The sequence below is a fragment of the Haliotis rufescens genome, unplaced genomic scaffold (genome assembly GCF_023055435.1).
Source record: "Haliotis rufescens isolate VD_foot unplaced genomic scaffold, xgHalRufe1.0.p SCAF_2, whole genome shotgun sequence".
NCBI lineage: Eukaryota > Metazoa > Mollusca > Gastropoda > Lepetellida > Haliotidae > Haliotis > Haliotis rufescens.
Window position 1 is genome coordinate 68025287 of NW_025963890.1, and position 22293 is coordinate 68047579.

Here is a 22293-nt window from a genome sequence, read left to right on the forward strand (position 1 = left end):
CTTAGACGACTTGGCCACCCGTGCCCCCTGTCATATAATGTCATCCTTCAATTCTGAACTCGAAAATCCCTTCCCATCTCTCACAAACATTGCCTAAACATTGAAAGTTTTCCTGGAACTTGCGCATTGATATATATTACGTCACAGGGTGAGTGATGTGTCAGTCGGACAGTGACAGTAGCCAATACAGTTCCAACTGAAACCTGTTTCTTATACAGTGGCGTAACTTCATATATGCAAAACAACTGCCTACAGAAATTGTTTTTAATTGCTTTTCGCCTCAATCCAGGGTAACTACCCTTGACCAAAGGGAAAAAAATCCTTGTCTAACCTTAGTCTATGAGAAGTAATGGCCACAGTCAGACGTTGTTGACAATCGGCCTGTCCTGTCATAATGTTACTGGGTGTACACACAATAACAAAACAAAACAAGGTAACAACTGAAACATATTTCGACCAAATACAACTGTTTTAATTTGTTGAAAAGATTCCAAGCCGCAGAGATCTCTCGTACATTACTCTACAAACACAGATATGGAAAGTGATCCTGCTTGGCTATTTATACTTGGTATATCTCCAAAGTTGCCAAGACGGATAAAATGCCTCAGCTACGTTACAGTTAGACGCTGAATTTCAGTTTATTAGACTATTCTTTTGATAATGATAGCAATTATCCCAGTAGTTACCCAGACTCCCGATGGTTAATTCTGACTCGATAGCCGAATGACAAGGGCGACGCCATGTTTGTTTATAAACAGTGAAAGTCGTCCCTATTTGACCTTTGATTTGCATCTCTTTCCGCATATGACGCCCGCGGATGTCATTTTTATCCGTTGGCTTTATCCAGCCGCGACCTAACCATTATATGATAAACAAGTTTATTTGACTGAACGTCTTCCGGTTTGGCATAGAAATTGAATAATTGTTGTCTTTTACATTGCTATTTTGAAATACGGCGCAGTTAGTTCATGAATTACGACCTCATGCACATCTATCCGAGTATTGCATGATGCAATGCGAACCATGAGGACCTCAGCTTATGCCTTAGAGGTAGCTGGATAAACAGCTTAGCAGCATCAACAGACCATTAAAGAAGAACTGTCCATGTTTCTCTACCTTCTCACAACATGTATAAGAGGTGTGTGGACTGCTTGTTTGACCGGGTACTACTAGAGAGTGTTATTGGCATTTCAAAGGCAAATCCCATGCTGAATATCGCTGTCTTAGAGTAAAGCAACGTCTCCAGAACTTGATCACATTGGCATCACAGGTTAAGGCAAAATAACACAGCTTCAGTTGACAGAAATAACCGTGTGAAAGTCCATGTCCGTTTGACGATATTACACGGGTAAAGTGTTAAAATCTCATGGACTGCCATGGTGATTCCCTGGGGAAAGTGTGGACCTACACGTGGTTGATATGGACCTAGTCGTCATGGTGATTCCCTGGGGTAACTGGATCAACACGTGGTACATATGGACCTAGTCGTCATGGTGATTCCCTGGGTTAAGTGTGGACCTACACTTGGTACATATGGACCTGGTCGTCATGGTGATTCCCTGGGGTAAATGTGGATCTACACTTGGTACATATGGACCTGGTCGTCATGGTGATTCCCTGGGGTAAGTGTGGACCTACACTTGGTACATATGGACCTGGTCGTCATGGTGATTCCCTGGGGTAAGTGTGGACCTACACTTGGTACATATGGACCTGGTCGTCATGGTGATTCCCTGGGGTAAGTGTGGACCTACACGTGGTACATATGGACCTGGTCGTCATGGTGATTCCCTGGGGTAAATGTGGATCTACACGTGGTACATATGGACCTGACCGTCATGGTGATTCCCGGGGGTAAGTGTGGGACTGCGTTAAACCCAACTCACTTACTGATGCTGTTAACGGCTTCTTCGTCTGATATTACTGTTACTATCACAACGCTTACTATCAATTATACAGGGTGTATTAATACTTCTGTTTCACTGCTGCTGAATAGGGACGGTGGGGTAGCTCAGTAGTTAAAGGGGGGCACGGGTGGCCCACTCGTCTAAGGCGCCGCGATTCGCTGTGCAGAGTTGCGTCCCTTGGGCAAGCCAGAAACCTATGATTGTGGGTTCGAATCCCGGTTCACCCCAATTATGTTTCTAGGTTTGTCAGCACCATACCCGTGCTCGTGGGTTTCACCGAAGTGGTAAACGTCTGAGACCTGCATCACTTCGGGCTATCCTCCCACATTAAGCTGACACGCCGCGATATAACTGGAATACTGTTAAAAGCGGCGTTAAACCAAACTCACTCACTCACTCACTCACTCAGTAGTTAAAGCGTTCGCTCGTCAAGCCGAAGACCCGGGTTTCATTCCCCACATGGGTTCAAGGTGTGAAGCCGATTTCTGGTGCCCCCAGCCATGATGGTGCTGAAATAATGCTAAAAGCGGCGTAAAACCACATTCAGTCATGCACTCAATGATGCTATTAGTATAACTACGTGTGGGTCAACCACTTCTTCAACTTACCACTACCACTTGCTTACAAGTATCAACAACGGGAATTTGGTAACTGCGGCCTGAGGACAAAAACAGAATTTTGGCGGCTTGATTTACGAATTTCCGTTCGTACAATTGAAATTTGATTTCATCTATTTTAATGACATTGTTTGTATAAGATGTTTTCGCATGAGACGAAGACGTTGTTGACATTTACTGTAAATGGTGTCTGTGTTGTAATTCCTGTTGAGTTCAGAGTCAATAAAATTTCACATTTCACATATTTCTGGTCGTAATATAAGTGTGCTGTATCTACTGGATTGCTTTCTTCAGGTTCAAAGACCGCCTCCGTGGTCTAGTGTTAGAGCGTCCGCCCGGAGAGCGGAAGGTTCGATCCCCGGCCGCGTCATACCAAAAGACGTTAAAAGATGGTACCTGTTGTTACCCTGTCTGGCGCTCAGCATAAAGGGCTAAAACAAGGACTGGTCGGCTCGGAGTCAGTATACTGAGTCTGAGTGGGGTATCCATGTTAAACTGCGGCGTGATATCTCAGTGAGCTAGCACTATAAACCGGCATCAGTCTGGACTAGTACAAGCAGCCACACACACACACACACACACACACACACACTCGCTTTTTAAGTGCAACGTATAAATCCCATTTCACCTCACCTCTTTAGGTTCATCAGGAAGTGATTATCACTACACCATGTTGTAAAATGATCAATTTGTGTTGGTCTGATTCGGAATACTTCATCTGCTCGACAAGGGATGCGTCATCTGCAAACTTTAACATGTATGCAGTTTGGATAAAGTCATTGGTTAAAAGTAGAGACAACAACAACCAATTCAAGTTGAGAGAAGGTGATACTTTTGTTTATTTCAAGTGAACAGGTTTTCTTTTGAACAATATGAATTCATAGTTTGGATTGGGTGCTATGTCAGATGAATGGTTTCAAAAGCATCGTTGATTGGCTGCTGTGAATGATCGCTCATATTTTCTGAAATAAATTCACAAAATGAAAATAATTTTAAATGTTGTCTACCTTTATTATGACATTCATTTACTAATTTACTACCGCCTGATTATAATGACGAATGGGTTAAATATTTAATACAGCTCGTTAATAATGATTGACATATATGTTCTCACCATACACTGACCTTCATCTTGTGACCTGTCACATCCGTCCGTTGCCCTATCCCCTCCTAGGACACTTCTGTTGAAGAAAGTAATCATGGCTACATAATACGCTGTTATAACAAACCTGATAGTGTTGACTGTCAATTCGAATTAAAAGGTAGTGGTTTTTTTTGTGCTTGTCATTGTCCTAAACGGATGGACCCTGAGCCAACCACGCTCTCTACTTCATATCACATAGTGATATATCAACTTCTTTCAGACGTAGTATTTAACGTTTGTATTCCACTACTTGGGACTGTCAAGACTCATCATACTGCATCCAACATGCTGAGCCTTTGCATGTGTTTGTGATGCGTACCATAGAGTGGATCAGGATACGCTCTCCGTTCCGCGTCTATACTCACTACTATACAGTGCTTATGATATGATTGGAATCGTATGGACTAACGTATGTCTTATGATCATGAAAAGGTCTTTGTCGCTTGTGTTTCAAGACGTTAACCGCAAAAAGAAAGAAACTTTCGTTTTCAAGCAAATATAATATCTTCAGTATGTTAATGTGATATACAGTTGGATATGAATGTCTAAGGCACAGCAACATTCCCCTACCGACAACCTAAGAATGCCGGTAAAATGTTACAATAGCGTGACGTCATTGTTACTTCTTATGATGCCAGTAAAGCGTTAGAATGGTCACTAATACTTTGAGAAACTACGGTGCTTCCTGTTGACTGACGGACAGTATGTTATTAGAACACTCCAATACACAACAGTGTAATGACGCACTGAATGCCAACTAGACAGGAGAGATATGTATACATCATTACGGGAAGAATCTGTGGTCACCCTCAACTTGTTACTCCATAGACAAAACATGGAGATCACCATCACCTTGTTACCACAAAGACAAAACTTGGAGATCACCATCACCTTGTCACTCCTTAGACAAAACATGGAGATCACCAACACCTTGTTACTCCATAGACAAAACATGGAGATCAACATCACCTTGTTACTCCATAGACAAAAGATGGGGATCACCATCACCTTGTTTCTCCACAAACAAAACATAGAGGTCAACATCACCTTGTCACCACAAAGACAAAACACGGAGGTCAACATCACCTTTGTTACTCCATAGACAAAACATGGAGATCACCATCACCTTGTTACTCCATAGACAAAACATGGAGATCACCATCAACTTATCACTACAAAGACAAAACACGGAGGTCACCATCACCTTGTTACTCTATAGACAAAACATGGAGATCACCATCAACTTGTCATCACAAAGACAAAACACGGAGGTCACCATCAACTTGTTACTCCATAGACAAAACATGGAGATCACCATCACCTTGTTACTCTATAGACAAAACATGGAGATCACCATGACCTTGTTACTCTATAGACAAAACATGGAGATCACCATCACCTTGTCACTCCTTAGACAAAACATGGAGATCATCATCACCTTGTTACTCCTTAGACAAAACATGGAGATCACCATCACCTTGTTACTCCTTAGACAAAACATGGAGATCACCATCACCTTGTTACTCCTTAGACAAAACATGGAGATCACCATCACCTTGTCACTCCTTAGACAAAACATGGAGATCACCATCACCTTGTCACTCCTTAGACAAAACATGGAGATCACCATCACCTTGTCACTCCTTAGACAAAACATGGAGATCACCATCACCTTGTTACTCCTTAGACAAAACATGGAGATCACCATCACCTTGTTACTCCATAGACAAAACATGGAGATCACTATCACCTTGTTTCTCCACAAACAAAACATAGAGATCACCATCACCTTGTCACCACAAAGACAAAACATGGAGGTCACCATCACCTTTGTTACTCCATAGACAAAACATGGAGGTCACCATCACCTTTGTTACTCCATAGACAAAACATGGAGATCACCATCACCTTTGTTACTCCATAGACAAAACATGGAGATCACCATCAACTTGTCACCACAAAGACAAAACACGGAGATCACCATCACCTTGTTACCACAAAGACAAAACACGGAGGTCACCATCACCTTGTTACTCCATAGACAAAACATGGAGATCACCATCAACTTGTCATCACAAAGACAAAACACGGAGGTCACCATCAACTTGTTACTCCATAGACAAAACATGGAGATCACCATCACCTTGTTACTCTATAGACAAAACATGGAGATCATCATCACCTTGTTACTCTATAGACAAAACATGGAGATCACCATCATCTTGTCACTCCTTAGACAAAACATGGAGATCACCATCACCTTGTTACTCCTTAGACAAAACATGGAGATCACCATCACCTTGTTACTCCTTAGACAAAACATTGAGATCACCATCACCTTGTTACTCCTTAGACAAAACATGGAGATCACCATCACCTTGTCACTCCTTAGACAAAACATGGAGATCACCATCACCTTGTCACTCCTTAGACAAAACATGGAGATCACCATCACCTTGTTACTCCTTAGACAAAACATGGGGATCACCATCACCTTGTCACTCCATAGACAAAACATGGAGATCACCATCACCTTGTTACTCCTTAGACAAAACATGGAGATCACCATCACCTTGTTACTCCTTAGACAAAACATGGAGATCACCATCACCTTGTTACTCCTTAGACAAAACATGGAGATCACCATCACCTTGTCACTCCTTAGACAAAACATGGAGATCACCATCACCTTGTTACTCCTTAGACAAAACATGGAGATCACCATCACCTTGTTACTCCTTAGACAAAACATGGAGATCACCATCACCTTGTTACTCCATAGACAAAACATGGAGATCACAAAACGTACATATATACAATATAATACACTGCCACCCTTATAACAATAGTTGTCAGGAATGTAGTACTGTTTATTGTAAGCAGCTTTGAGGAAGTTACTATATTAAGATGCAAGTGTGATATGTAAACTTACGGAATACCATGGACTGATATTTTGTAATGTTCTAGTGCCGCTAAACTGGTGAGGGCAATATGTAGAGGGCTTCCTGTATCTAGCTAGATTGTATATATTGTGGCACAAGAGAGTGCCTGTTTACATCTCACATTTTCATTTCATGAGCAGCTTTGCCCGTCTCGGAAGCTTGACCGCTATCGCCGCTGGCTGAATATGTTTTATTATCACTTTTGCTATCACCACTGTTTTTTTGTTTTTTATACTGACCACTGCCATCATGTTATATATTGCCATTGAATATTGTACTACCACTCTATTGTGTACTGCCATTGAATATTGTACTACCACTCTATTGTGAACTGCCATTGTTGTGCAGTAATGGTACAATGCCCTTCGTAATCCTAAACTAGTATTTTACAATTGTAGCACATTGTACATATACATGCTGATGGACATTATGGCGACACATGTTTTCCGACAAAATTTGAAATTATTCACATGTCAGAATATTTAAAAATTAGTTCCATCAATTCCAAGAGCAAGGTAATTGAAATGCTTGTTCAAGAAATGTATAATTGACAACTCTCCATTTCTGAAAGAAAAATGGAGCGTATCAACTATAGAATAACGTAACAGATATGTTTTAATATGAGCTTTCTGTCTACAGATGTTTAAGAGGTTTGACTGCTCCTCCAAGACTTCGTCCAAGAGAACGTCCTCAGTGCTTCACCTGCCAGTCAAGCTACATAAAGTCCCAGGTGATACATAAGCCTACATGCTTAATGGACAATGGTCAACACCGTTTAGCTCATCCCGAGCTGAATGTGGTTTTGTCGACTTTGTAGACGGGTGGATTTATACCCCGAGACCAGCTGTCGTAGACTATTACGTTTTGTTAAAAATAACTGCCTGCATAATTGTACTACTGGGGACTCAACATAAAATTTATATATTGATTGATTGGTTGGTTTGTTGTTTAACGCCGCACTCAGCAATATTCCAGCTATATGACGGCGGTCTGTAAATAATCGAGTCTGGACCAGACAATTCAGTGATTAATATCATGAGCATCGGTCCACGCAATTGGGATCGGTGACATGCATCAACCAAGTCAGCGAGCCTGACCACCCGATCCCGTTAGTCGCCTTTTACGACAAGCATAGTCGCCTTTTACGGCAAGCATTGGTTGCTGAAGACCTCTTCTACCCCGGATCTTCACGGGACTAAAATTTATATAACACCGAAGGCTGATCATGAGACTTACTGATGATGATCAACCGGCTGATTACATGCCATTGTGGGCGTGGCTGGCTGTTCATGTTCAACAACCACTAGTTTGCCAGGGCCAGATGATTTCTTACAGGCCGCCGTGATATAACGGGGTTATTGCTGTCTGCTGTGTATAACATTATTCACTCTCACTTTGTAATACTTGTATACCAACCCGTGTCTCATGTCTCAGCATGTGCGAGGGCCCAAGAGCACAACTGAACACCACTTCTGTGTAGCCCGGCAGATAAAACATGGGGAATGTATACGATTGGATCACGCCAGAGGCCGTGTGCATTATTCCAAAGCGGAGGTCTCTCCTCAGAGAACAACTGTAAGAGATAAATGGGTATGTTTTAACATATTTATGGAAGAAAATATTTACCAAATTTTGTCAGCTCTCAAATTTCTAGTATGTGTGTTACCAGTAATATCGTTATCATGTCTGTCTGTCTGTTGTTGTTTAACGCCGTACTCAGCACTATTCCAGCTATATGATGGCGGTCTGTAAATAATCGAGTCTGGACCAGACAATAGTGATTGACACCATGAGCACCAATCCACGCAATTGGGATACGATGACATGCATCAACCAAGTCAGCGAGCCTGACCACTCGATCCCGTTAGTCGCCTCTTACGACAAGCATAGTCGCCTTTTACGGCAAGATGGGTCGCTCAAGACCTATTCTACCCCGGATCCAAGGTCGTGTCAACAACATTGTGCAAGGGGACACATAAACAACCAAATCATTATTAACCGAGTGTCAGTAAGTCGATCGGAAATCGTAAGATAAGTGTATTGCAAACGTTAAATGTTCACTTGTAATACATAATTGCCCCAAACCATCTACTTCTGTCATAATTGCTTACAAAATATTCATATGTAAAAAAATGTTAGTTACTACTAGCGTGCTGTGACATTGACGGATTTCAATTTGACATATTGAATTATTTTATTTGGATGACTTTGTAATACTAGTAACACATTCTGAGAAAATGGAGACGAACCTGATTGTCACACTGAAGTGTACACCTTATATAAACCTGATTCCGATGTCTTTGGGTTCTTTAAATGCTTAATCTTTGTAAATGATGTATAATGATGACACATTTACCCACGCAAAGAATAATCACACCTATAGGAAGGCTGATATAAGTTTGATAGCATCACGAGAAATTGATGCCAAATTTTAGCCTCACCAACCCGTGGAGATAATGTTTACAATGTCAAGATTCGTCTTTGAAAAGGGATGTAAACAAACAATGAAAAATAAAGATAAAAACTTCAGATTCGAGGATCTTGACTTTGGGCATGCAGATTGTGGACAGGTTGTGGACAGGTTGTGGACAGATTGTGGACAGATTGTGGACAGGTTGTGGACAGATTTTGGACAGGTTGTGGACAGGTTGTGGACAGATTGTGGACAGATTGTGGACAGATTGTGGACAGATTGGGTGTGATGTCCATGTTTCTGTCCCAGGTAAACGTCAATGTTTTCTACCCCACCAAATTATGTCTTAATTCCAACCTATGGTCCTTGAAATGCCTGTTCATCACATTGCATGTTAAGTAGGGCATTTGGGCTTGAGCGACTTCAAACTGACCCGGAGTCGTCGGTCAGTTGTACAGTAACATTTCCATCTGGAGATGCAGCTTGACAGCTCCAAAAGTGAAAGTATGGATTGTCAACATCATCCCCTGCAACAGGAAGGTGGACAAGTTTATCTAAAAAATAATACATGGAGAATGACGCTGTGTATGTCTCCAGATGCATTTGCGTGTTTTCCCAAACTTCCTTAACCTGTGCTCCCTTTGCCGACCCTCCTCCCCCCTGATTCGAGTCTTGTACCTACAAACCAGGTTAAATATAACAAATGTTATAGAAGGGATAACACTTTCTAAGTAAAGTACAGGTTCTTGTACTTATGGAGGTTTGAGCCCGGACGGGACACAACCCCCCCAAAAAACAACAACAAAACAACAAAAACAAAAACAACAACAACAACAAAACCAGTTACTGAGCGCGGATCTTCCTGTTCAATCATTTCGGAGACAATTTATCTGCTTTGATAATACGAGATGGTTTGTTCCTTGTCGTCACAGCAGCACAGCAATAGACTAAATGTTCCTGAACACAATTACTAACATTCGGCTGAAGAGGTACTCTATATAATTTAGACAGTGCCACGTGTTTGGTCCTAGAAATAACAACATGCTTGATTCAGTCAAACCTTCTTGAAGCGTGGCCACCAGCCGGACTGGAACACCAAGGCTGAGATTTGTGACCGGTTCCAGAGAGTCAGGATTTGCTAGGTATGTCCGTACACTGACTCTTGTCTGTGTGGCAGCTGTTGAGGACCTCTCTCGAATTCTGAAACAGGTAAAACATAATTAACCCTTCATACACATAACACTATTTCCTAAATCCAATGGGCAAGTAGCCACGATCTACCACCTTGGTCTTTAATACATTATCTTTAAAATACCCCCCAAAGAAACTGTTGCTGTTGTCATTGAACTGTCATTTATCAACACCGCTCTCATCCCTGGCAGTAAAAAATTATGTTGTGCCCAAACAGTTCAGCCAAATAGCTAGGATCTCACGCAAACAAACTAGTTAAATATTCATATGTAAATATTGACGAGGGGAGAAATTACGGTCCTCATTCCGGGTATATTGTTCCACAAAACCTATGCTCCTGGTACATCACCCAGAACAAATCTTCAGGGGAAACATGTCTACTCTCCCATCAGCAATGTCGGTTACAGAAATGCATACCCCTCTATCTCGACTCTCTCAGTGAGCTCATATACAGCATCAGCTTCAGACAGATCACACTGGACTTGAATTTCCTCATCTTCAAACGAGACCACGTCCTTTTTCTTCTGAAGCCTGAACGTCCATTTCAGGATCCTTTTCTCAACCTTGTGTTATGAGAACAAACAAAAATAACCACAATGAAAGGAAAAACGTCGTTCGATTTTTCTCCAAAGCCGTTTTAATTTCTCATTTAGTTTCTCATCGATCGGCCGAAACACATGGACGTAGCAAAATAAGCTTTTTTTATTGTTCGCCCATATCTACCTGGAATACAACAAACAAAATATCAAGAGAGATATGTTTTTTTTATCCAACTCGATAATAAAATTTACATGGAAGATCAAAGATTGTTGATAAATGTTATCAATATTGGTGTCTATAGTGTGTTTGAGGTGAGGTGAGGTGAAATGGAGTTTAACGTCGCGTCCAAGATTATTGCACTTATATAGCGACGTGCGTGCACGTGTATGTGTGTGTGTGTGTGTGCTTGTACCAGTCCGGACTGATGCCGATTTATATTGCCAGCTCTCTATACTGACTCCGAGCTGACCAGTCCTTGTTTTAGCCCCTTTATGCCGAGCGCCAGACAGGGTAACAACAAGTACCATCTTTTAGCGTCTTTTGGTATGACGCGGCTGGGGATCGAACCCCGGACCTTCCGCTCTCCGGGCGGACGCTCTTCCACTAGACCACGGAGGCGGTTCTATAGTGTGTTTGAAGTCAGAATAAAGCAACATACAATGACAGTGTTTAATCATTATCTTGGTGTGTCCACTCTGGGGAGACCTAAAGCATGGAATCATGGCCTCATTGCCGAATCCGGGATCAAGTTGTTCGATGCTGATTCTGATTACTGGGTCTCTTACTGGTCCCGAAATGAATTCAGGTTTTTATTGACGATCTATTCTTATGTTACTGTTCATACCCAATATTCACTGTTTGTTAAGTGTATGGGGGCGGTCGGGTAGCCTAGTGGTTAAAGCGTTCGCTCGTCACGCCGAAGACCCGGGTTCGATTCCCGACATGGGTACAATATGCGAAGCCCATTTGTGGTGTCCCCCGCCGTGATATTGCTGGAATTTGCTAAAAGCGGCGTAAACCCCCACTCACTCTCCCTTAAGTGTATGCTGTAGGCAAAGGCCGACACTTGTCAACTGAAGTTGAAGCTCTGTGAGATACTACATTCTTACTATTTCTGCAGGACAATCGGATTCCCAAACTCCTGATACGTTTCGAATCTGAACATTTAAGCGCATTTCCTTGTCCCAGCGAAATTTATCCTTGCCACACTTAGGACTGATCTCCCCTTCGGCGTTCACGGCTCCCATATTCCAGAAATCGACGCCTTTGCGGTCGAACGAAGCCATCAGAGAGTAGCCTCCCCTTACTTTCGTGCAGTAGAATGACGCTGCAACAACGTAATGCAAACAACATATGTATCCTCCCCGTCTACAGGGTACAAAAATGCTATACAAAGACAATACTATAAAGTAAATTTCGGAAAATCCTGATTCTGAGATGGATGACTTTATGAAGATTTATATACCAGTAAATCATCAGTAAGTTAAGGTTATTTACATATACGGTGAAACAATTGCAAGTTTCCTTGTATTACCTTTTTGTAATTCGAAATGTTAACCCTTAAAATCGTCACTGGAGTTCCGATTGACGTAACGACTCCATAGTGCAAATGCATCTTCTTGTTTTCTTATTTGAGTATTGTTAGAATGCAAAGTGACAACACTCAATTTTATCTTAATATATGTACTTAGCAATACCTGTAGAAACTGGCAGACTCGTGAAGCGGTAACTTTGAACCAAAAGATTACATTCATTTGTCAAACATTTTCTTACCTGTAGGTTTTGCTAGGCCTGGAAAATAAACGTAAGTATGTAGTATATAGTATTTTTTGTTTGTTCGTTGTTTAACGCCGCACTCAGCAATCTATCTATCTATCTATCTATCTATCTAAAAGCACAGAAAAGTTCTTACTCTCAGGCACAATATTGTAAAAATTAAATAAGTGGAGTAAGATTGAACACAATGTTAATTGGCTTGCGCTTTCAACTCGTACCACGTATGAGTCTCATCAGGCCATAACATATATACATATATATTCTGCAATAAAAGTGTTACAACGAATTTATCTTGCCGACATGTTTCAATCTGCCATTGCAAAAGTGTTAAACCAAATTGAAAATTTATAGAAAACAGCCTTGTCGCATGACCTTTGACTACAGTGATTAAATGTTAGTTTGATTGTCGTATTGTTGGATTGTCGTTTGATTGTCGTCTGATTGTCGTTGGATTGTGATTTTCGTCTTGTTGGATTGTCTTGTTGGATTGTGTTGTTGCATTGTCGTTGGATTGTCGTCTTGTTGGATTGTCGTTTGATTGTCGTTTGATTGTCGTCTTGTTGGATTGCCGTTTGATTGTCGTTTGATTGTCGTCTGATTGTCATTTCATTGTCGTTTGATTGTCATCTTGTTGGATTGTCGTTTGATTGTCGTTGAAATGTCGTTGGATTGTCGCCTTGTTGGATTGTCGTAGGATTCTCGTCTTGTTGGATTGTCGTCTTGTTGGATTGTCGTTTGATTGTCGTTTGATTGTCGTCTTGTTGGATTGCCGTTTGATTGTCGTTTGATTCTCGTCTGATTGTCGTTTGATTGTCGTTTGATTGTCATCTTGTTGGATTGTCGTTTGATTGTCGTTGAAATGTCGTTGGATTGTCGTTGGATTGTCGCCTTGTTGGATTGTCGTAGGATTCTCGTCTTGTTGGATTGTCGTCTTGTTGGATTGTCGTTTGTTTGTCGTTTGATTGACGTTGGATTCTCGTCTTGTTGGATTGTCGTTGGATTGTCGTTGGATTGTCTGAACCTTCACGGGGGCACGGGTGGCCCACTCGTCTAAGGCGCCGCGATTCGCTGTGCAGAGTTGCGTCCCTTGGGCAAGCCAGAAACTTATGATTGTGGGTTCGAATCCCGGTTCGCCCCGATTAGGTTTCTTGGCTTGTCAGCACCATACCCGTGCTCGTTGGTTTCAGCAAAGTGGTAAACGTCTGAGGCCTGCATCACTTTGGGCTTGCCACCCACATTAAACTGACACGCGGCGATATGACTGGAATACTGTCAAAAGCGGCGTTGAACCAAACTCACTCACTCACTCACTCAACCTTCAGCGCCGTACGATACATGGCAGATAAACATAGTTTTATGCATGTGTGAAATTCCAGTGGATAATGAGACCTTTGCTTAATTCTAACTTCAAGAAGATGTTGAGGAATATGTAATACTTTTCTTACTCACGTTTAGGGGCGGTCGGGTACCCTAGTGGTTAAAGCGTTCGCTCGTCACGCCGAAGACCCGGGTTCGATTCCTGACATGGGTACAATGTGTGAAGCCCATTTCTGGTGTCCCCCGCCGTGATATTGCTGGAATATTGCTAAAAGCGGCGTTAAACCAAACTGAGTCACTCACTCACTCACTTACTCACGTGTATCACACCTATCTCCATCCCATCCCGGATCACATCCATACGGACAGGTATGGGTTACATTACAGACATAGCCCAGGTAGCAGTGACACTTGCGATCACATTTATCGCCAGTCCATCCAGGTTCACAATCTGAAATATCACAGAATCTTGGCTTTAACGTTGTTATAATCCAACTATATGATGACTGCCTGTAAATAATCGAGTACGGACCAGACAATCTAGTGAATAACATCATGATCAACGCATTTGGGATATGACGACATACATCAACCAAGTAGGCAAGCCTGACCACCTGATCCCGTTAGAGTCAAAGCTCGATCCTTGGATTGTCTGGTCCAGACTTGATTATTTACAGACCGCCGTCATACAGCTGGCATGCTGCTGAAAGCGGCGTTAACGAACAAACAAACAAACATTTGACCACGTACAAGACTAAACACTCAACGGGAGTGAAACTCCACATCATTGTACTTTACTCAAAAGAAGCCTACCACCATGGAAAATTGCAATATCAAAATTGGTATTGAAAATTGCCTCAACTCACTCAGAGTGCGTTGTTAGAAACAGTGTTTGGTCGTCAATTTGTCGTGAGTAGTAAAACCAAATGTGCATGTGAATGTGGTATTAAACATTTAGTCACCCCTTAAGTAGCTCGCAAATGATTCCTTGTCATATTTGAAGAAATAAGTGCATCTGATGTATCGTGGTATACATGCGCAAATTCCTTACCAGCTTCTTTCCAGCATACGTAAGAGTAACGCAGAAAACAAAAGTTCGCTTTCCAATCGCCAGTTTCGAGCATAATTGTGCATGGCTGACTCGACCTATCAGGTGAATACCGCCAGTTCGCATATGTAAACTGAAACAAAAACAAGTGGGATTAAGTCTGTCTGTCCGTCTGTACATGATTAATATATATGGTGCAAAAAATAAATGAGAACTGCAAAGGCAGGTCATATTTTTTACCTGAAAATTACGGAAACACATGGTAAGTCGAAATAGCAAATTGCATTCTGCATGTCCTCTGTCTTCCCATTTCTGGCCTCTTATGGTAGGAAGTATTCAAAATCTTACCAGCACTTTGCTTAAATTACTTGTGTGATGACCTTTATTTCTCACCGTATAACGATCGTCCCAGTTATAATGACCATAGCTGCGACGCAAACCAATCCACGCGCTACCATGGATGAGATCTAGAAATGATGAAACAAAGGTCGACCATGGGGGACATGTGTGTACAGCTTGAGTGTAAGTTCATGGGGGACATGTATGTACAGCTTGAGGATAGATTCATGGGGGACATCTATGTACGACTTGAGTGTAAGTTCATGGGGGACATGTATGTACAGCTTGAGTGTAGGTTCATGGAGGACATGTATGTACAGCTTGAGTGTAAGTTCATGGGGGACATGTATGTACAGCTTGAGTGTAAGTTCATGGGGGACATGTATGTACAGCTTGAGTGTAAGTTCATGGGGGACATGTATGTACAGCTTGAGTGTAAGTTCATGGGGGACATGTATGTACAGTTTGAGGATAGATTCATGGGGGACATCTATGTACGACTTGAGTGTAGGTTCATTGGGGACATGTTTGTGCAGCTTGAGGATAGATTCATAGGGGACATCTACGAGGAGTCTTCATTAAAGATTTCCCCTAAACCACTTAGGGTTATCATATTTGGTTGAAATTTCACATGTGTAATGATACATGTATCTATGGGTTATGTCTGAATTTGCAGCACCGAACTATTAATCTTACCACTTTTACAGGTGTTATGATCGAGTAGGGTGTGACTATGGAGCCAGTAGAATACCGAGCAGAGGTTTTTATATTTGAAAGGTCGCACACCAAAAGAAAATTTCGATGAAATGAAAGCAACTTATGGGAAGATGCTCCATCATATGACGTTGTGGAAACAGCTGCCATTCCTTGTCGCCCCCATTTAGCCATTGATGAGGACACTATCCATCAAGTGGAGACCGCCATTTTGGCAGACCGACGTATAACTGTTCGCCAGTTAACACAAGATGTCAAGATCAGTGTAGGGTCTGTGGAAAAAAACCATCCATGGCAATTTGAACATGCATAAGGTGTCTGCACGATGGATTCGCAGGTTGCTCACACCTTTCCATAAGCAGGAACGAATCAATTGCTCAAAGGATCTTTTGGACATGCGCCAAAGAAACCAGGCAAACTTTTTTGAAAGACATATCACACAGGATGAAACATGGGTCAATCACTATGATCCTGAGACTAAAGTTCAGTCGATGCGATGGAAGCATGTGGAGTCACTATCCCTAAAGAAGGCACGTGTCCAACCCTCTGCAGGCAAGGTCATGCTCACGGTGTTTTGGGACCAGCACGGAGTAGTGATGATGGATTACTTGACAAAGGGTACCACAATTATAGGAGCTTATTATGCTTCACTGCTTCGGAAATTGCGGGACGCTATCAAGCTTAAGAGGCGTGGCATGCTGATCAAGGGTGTCCGTCTCCTGCAAGACAATACTCCAGGACACAACTCTCATGTTGCCCAGACAGAAGCGCGGTCCTGTGGCTATGAAATGCTTCCTCATCCTCCTTACTCTCCTGACCTTGCACCATCTGACTTCCACCCCTTTCCAACCATGAAGTCATTTTTTAAGGGAAAACGTTTCACAGAGTAGGTTCATGGGGGACATTTATGTACAGCTTGAGTGTAGGTTCATAGGGGACATGTATGTACAACCAATGTCGGTTCATGGGGGACATGTATGTACAGCTTGAGAGTAGGTTCATGGAGGACATGTATGTACAGCTTGAGAGTAGGTTCATAGGGGACATGTATGTACGACTTGAGTGTAAGTTCATAGGGGACATGTATGTGCAGCTTGAGTGTAGGTTCATAGGTGACATGTATGTGCAGCTTGAGTGTAGGTTCATTGGTGACATGTATGTACGACTTGAGTGTAAGTTCATAGGGGACATGTATGTGCAGCTTGAGTGTAGGTTCATAGGTGACATGTATGTGCAGCTTGAGTGTAGGTTCATTGGTGACATGTATGTGCAGCTTGAGTGTAGGTTCATTGGGGACATGTATGTACAGCTTGAGTGTAAGTTCATAGGGGACATGTATGTACAGCTTGAGTGTAAGTTCATAGGGGACATGTATGTACGACTTGAGTGTAAGTTCATAGGTAACATGTATGTACAGCTTGAGTGTTAGTTCATAGGTGACATGTATGTGCAGCTTGAGTGTAGGTTAATTGGGGACATGTATGTACAGCTTGAGTGTAGGTTCATTGGGGACATGTATCTGCAGCTTGAGTGTAGGTTAATTGGGGACATGTATGTACAGCTTGAGTGTAAGTTCATAGGGGACACGTATGTGCAGCTTGAGTGTAGGTTCATAGGTGACATGTATGTGCAGCTTGAGTGTAGGTTCATTGGTGACATGTATGTGCAGCTTGAGTGTAGGTTCATTGGGGACATGTATGTACAGCTTGAGTGTAAGTTCATAGGGGACATGTATGTACAGCTTGAGTGTAAGTTCATAGGGGACATGTATGTACGACTTGAGTGTAAGTTCATAGGTAACATGTATGTACAGCTTGAGTGTAAGTTCATAGGTAACATGTATGTACAGCTTGAGTGTAAGTTCATAGGTGACATGTATGTAAGACTTGAGTGTAGGTTCATAGGGGACACGTATGTACGACTTAAGTGTAGGTTCATAGGTGACATGTATGTACAACTTGAGAGTAGGTTCATGGGGGACATGTATGTACGACTTGAGTGTAAGTTCATAGGGGACATGTATGCACGACTTGAGTGTAGGTTCATAGGGGACATGTATGTACAGCTTGAGTGTGGGTTCATGGAGGACATGTATGTACAGCTTGAGTGTAATTTCATAGGGGACGTGTTTGTAGATCTTGAGGGTACGTTTATGGGGGACAGGTATATACAGTTTGAGGGTAAGTTCAAGGGGGACATTTATACACAGCTTGAGGGTAAGTTCAAGGGGTCTTACATTTACAGATTGAGGGTAACTTCATGGAGGACTTGGATGTACAACTTGAGGGTAGATTCATAGGAGACTTGTTTGTACATCTTGAGGGTAGGGTAAAGTCATGGGGGACATGTACGTACAACATGAGTGTAGTTTCATGGTGGACGGTTTGTACAACTGGAGAGGAGATTCGTGGGGTCATAACGGCATGTACACTTTGAGAGAATTCTGGTTTACATGTACGAGTCTAATGTTTATAGAAAAGTCATTCTTCCTCAATCATTGTCTGGTGGTATTCTGATAAAATCCTCACTCTCTCGGTTACAGAATGATATTACTCCAATATTATATATGTGACAATACATGTTGTTGCAGAGTGAGTGAGTGAGTATGGTTTTACGCCGCCTTCAGCAATATTCCCGCAATATCACGGCGCTTGACACCAGAAATGGGCTTCACACATTGTACCTATGTCGGGAATCGAAACCGGGTCTTCGGCGGGCGAGCGGACGCTTCACCACTAGGCTACCCGACCGACCCTGTTGTGCAGAGAGGACGAGACATCAGCTGAGAGAGTGTCGTTCAAGCTGACAGCGTAGCTGCTTCTCAACCACTGACTATGAAACCAAATTGTTTGCTTCCACATCACAAGTGTGACATCATAACACGAGCACTGTAGTATAGAACTAAACCTTGCAAGGCTTGATCCGTTTTCTTTTGTGGTAACTAGTTGATGTTGGCTTACAACAGCTGTTATACAATTCTAATACGTACCACTGCTATATGCAAATAAAAAATAATGATGTTTGCCTTTATATTGGGATATCACAAATTATTAGTGTCGGTATTTCCTCAATGCAAATGGCTTTCACTCATTTTCTCTACTAAGACCAAAGAGGAGATGTTTTAAAGCGCCAGGGTAGTATGGAAATAATCATGATGTGATTTCAAAGTAGGCTTCAATAATCTGTAGATCCTACTGCTAAATTACAAATTCATTTTAACGCCAGTAAATGCAAGATATTTTATGGATGACCTCTTTATTCTATAATCATCCGACGTGTATGCCGTTGCCAAGCAGGAGTGGCCTTGCAGCAACAGTTTTGTAGATGAAATTTCCGCTTTATAAACGCCAGAATAAAAAAAATCATAAACATCTACCACCATGTCAAAATCAACCATCCCAGACCACATCATCAAGTGCCCTGATCACAATCTCATGTTGGACAATTTACAAATCCAATAAAGATATCTCCATGACTTCACCAAACGAAACGTAGAATATATATATATATATATAAACGTTAGCTATGACAAAAATTATTAAGACATATATACATATATATATAAAATTGTATAAGGATCCTAACCGAAACGTCATCGAAATAGAATAAAGAAGTTAATCCATTATATATTGTTTTCTGAGTGTTACTTACCAAATTCTGGGAATGCCAAACAAATAGTTCATTATAACGCCGTCAGTGTTACAGGTAACATTGCTCTGCATAGAAAACGCAATTGTTTATCTCCCAAATGTTACCTAACAGTTGTCTCGTCAACGTGTCCGCCAAAGTGTTTGGCGATTATCATGACTTTAGTACATAACATACCTTGAACGGCTTCATTCTCTTCCTTGTTCTCAATCATTGCTAGGGAAGCAGCATACCGGTCTCTACATCTACCAGACGCTATCTCTCTCTTAGCTTTTTCTTCAACAAATATGTAGCACTTTGTATTCACCTGTGTCCAGTCTTCCGGGCAGTCTGAGAAAGGTAACATGGCATTATGTCCAATCGGATTGTGCTTTGCCGGCAAATGTGGAATCTCCTGTTACATTGGCGATCCAAAATATGTTGAATGAAAAAATAATTAAGTGATGTTCAGTAATAGTTAGCAATATTCCAGCAATATCACGGCGGGGGACACCAGAAATGGGCTTCACACATTGTACCCATGTCGGGAATCGAACCCGGGTCTTCGGCGTGACGAGCAAACGCTTTAACCACTAGGCTACCCGACAGCCCCCGTTCAGTAATAGCCTCGATCGGTACATACCGTACATTCTCAAAATAGGTGAATTACGTATGTAGAGATGGAATTTAAGTCTGCATGCTAAATTCATACCATGGTATCTTCCAGCGTCAGAGGGGTTGGTAAGAAAGACTAATAGAATGAACAGAGGAACCACTTCCATTTCTGTCGAAGCATACGGAGAGAGTGTCAAACTATCGTCTATGGCTTGCAGGTCATAGACCAAAAACTCTCATGAACCGGACGCAAATAATGACTTTCATGCCGTCAGTTTGAATATCAGCGCAATTATAGCGGATTTGCACACATTAAATATAATGGGTGTTAACACATTTAAGTCAACATTTTAGAATGTGAATCGGCATATTAAGTTGTTAACTAAATTGGCCCCAGATGTGTGCCGGACAAGAGAAACACGCTCAGGTTTACTTGACAGAAGGTCTTCTGTTAGGCATTGATACTGAATGACGATTGTCTTACACATTGACATGATGAAATACGGCACAATTAGTTTAGGAACGTCGACGTGATATGGGATATGGGATATGCCGTCTGACAGGTTAATGCACAAGTGTGTTGGTCGTACTTTGTATGTCACTTGCAAATCTTCTGCTTTCGCTGTGCTAGAGTAAGCAGCAACGTCAACAATGTCCTATCGCTTTCTCAAGATAATGCACAAGTGTGTTGGACATACTTCTTATGTCACTTGCAAATCTTCTGCTGTCGCTGTGCTAGAGTAAGCAGCAACGTCAACAATGTCCAATCGCTTTCTCAAGATAATGCACAAGTGTGTTGGACATACTTCGTATGTCACTTGCAAATCTTCTGCTGTCGCTGTGCTAGAGTAAGCAGCAACGTCAACAATGTCCCATCGCTTTCTCAAGATAATGCACAAGTGTGTTGGACATACTTCGTATGTCACTTGCAAATCTTCTGCTGTCGCTGTGCTAGAGTAAGCAGCAACGTCAACAATGTCCTATCGCTTTCTCAAGATAATGCACAAGTGTGTTGGACATACTTCGTATGTCACTTGCAAATCTTCTGCTGTCGCTGTGCTAGAGTAAGCAGCAACGTCAACAATGTCCCATCGCTTTCTCAAGATAATGCACAAGTGTGTTGGACGTACTTCGTATGTCACTTGCAAATCTTCTGCTGTCGCTGTGCTAGAGTAAGCAGCAACGTCAACACGCAAACAATGTCCTATCGCTTTCTCCAGATAATGCACAAGTGTGTTGGTCGTACTTCGTATGTCACTTGCAAATCTTCTGCAGTTGCTGTGCTAGAGTAAGCAGCAACGTCAACAATGTCCTATCGCTTTCTCAAGATAATGCACAAGTGTGTTGGACGTACTTCGTATGTCACTTGCAAATCTTCTGCTGTCGCTGTGCTAGAGTAAGCAGCAACGTCAACACGCCTACAATGTCCCATCGCTTTCTCAAGATAATGCACAAGAGTGTTGGACGTACTTCGTATGTCACTTGCAAATCTTCTGCTGTTGCTGTGCTAGAGTAAGCAGCAACGTCAACACGCCTACAATGTCCCATCGCTTTCTCAAAATAATGCACAAGTGTGTTGGACGTACTTCGTATGTCACTTGCAAATCTTCTGCTGTTGCTTTGCTAGAGTAAGCAGCAACGTCAACACGCCTACAATGTCCCATCGCTTTCTCAAGATAATGCACAAGAGTGTTGGACGTACTTCGTATGTCACTTGCAAATCTTCTGCAGTTGCTGTGCTAGAGTAAGCAGCAACGTCAACACGCCATCAATGTCCCATCGCTTTCTCAAGATAATGCACAAGTGTGTTGGACGTACTTCGTATGTCACTTGCAAATCTTCTGCTGTTGCTTTGCTAGAGTAAGCAGCAACGTCAACACGCCAACAATGTCCTATCGCTTTCTCAAGATAATGCACAAGTGTGTTGGTCGTACTTTGTATGTCACTTGCAAATCTTCTGCTGTTGCTTTGCTAGAGTAAGCAGCAACGTCAACACGCCTACAATGTCCCATCGCTTTCTCAAGATAATGCACAAGAGTGTTGGACGTACTTCGTATGTCACTTGCAAATCTTCTGCAGTTGCTGTGCTAGAGTAAGCAGCAA

The 22293-nt window shown here is 42.1% G+C and overlaps 1 protein-coding gene across 2 annotated transcripts; it reads right to left on the reverse strand.

The window, feature by feature from the left end:
- Positions 1 to 3333: 3333 nt before the first annotated feature.
- Positions 3334 to 20422, reverse strand: LOC124134615. 2 transcript variants are annotated; one of them, XM_048400450.1, is made up of 13 exons: positions 20288 to 20422; positions 19774 to 19926; positions 15289 to 15362; positions 14899 to 15028; positions 14167 to 14298; positions 12528 to 12545; positions 11864 to 12081; positions 10632 to 10777; positions 10084 to 10223; positions 9457 to 9550; positions 8027 to 8183; positions 3650 to 3705; positions 3334 to 3486 (listed from the first exon to the last, which is right to left on the reverse strand). In XM_048400450.1, the coding sequence occupies exons 1-12, from the start codon at positions 20355 to 20357 to the stop codon at positions 3685 to 3687; spliced, it is 1353 nt and encodes a 450-aa protein (XP_048256407.1). In that variant the 5' UTR covers positions 20358 to 20422; the 3' UTR covers positions 3334 to 3486; positions 3650 to 3684. The 2 variants fall into 2 exon arrangements, with proteins under 2 accessions (XP_048256407.1, XP_046355500.2); XM_046499544.2 differs by having other exon boundaries at positions 3639 to 3705.
- Between the last annotated feature and the right edge of the window lie 1871 nt (positions 20423 to 22293).

Coding starts and splice junctions, on each gene's coding strand:
- LOC124134615 (XM_048400450.1), bottom strand. CDS start 20,357: ATGGAAGTGGTTCCTCTGTTCATTCTATTAGTCTTTCTTACCAACCCC. Junction 14,299..14,898: donor CGTATGCTGGAAAGAAGCTG/GTAAGGAATTTG, acceptor GTGATATTTCAG/ATTGTGAACCTGGATGGACT. Junction 9,551..10,083: donor GGTGGCCACGCTTCAAGAAG/GTTTGACTGAAT, acceptor TTCCTGTTGCAG/GGGATGATGTTGACAATCCA.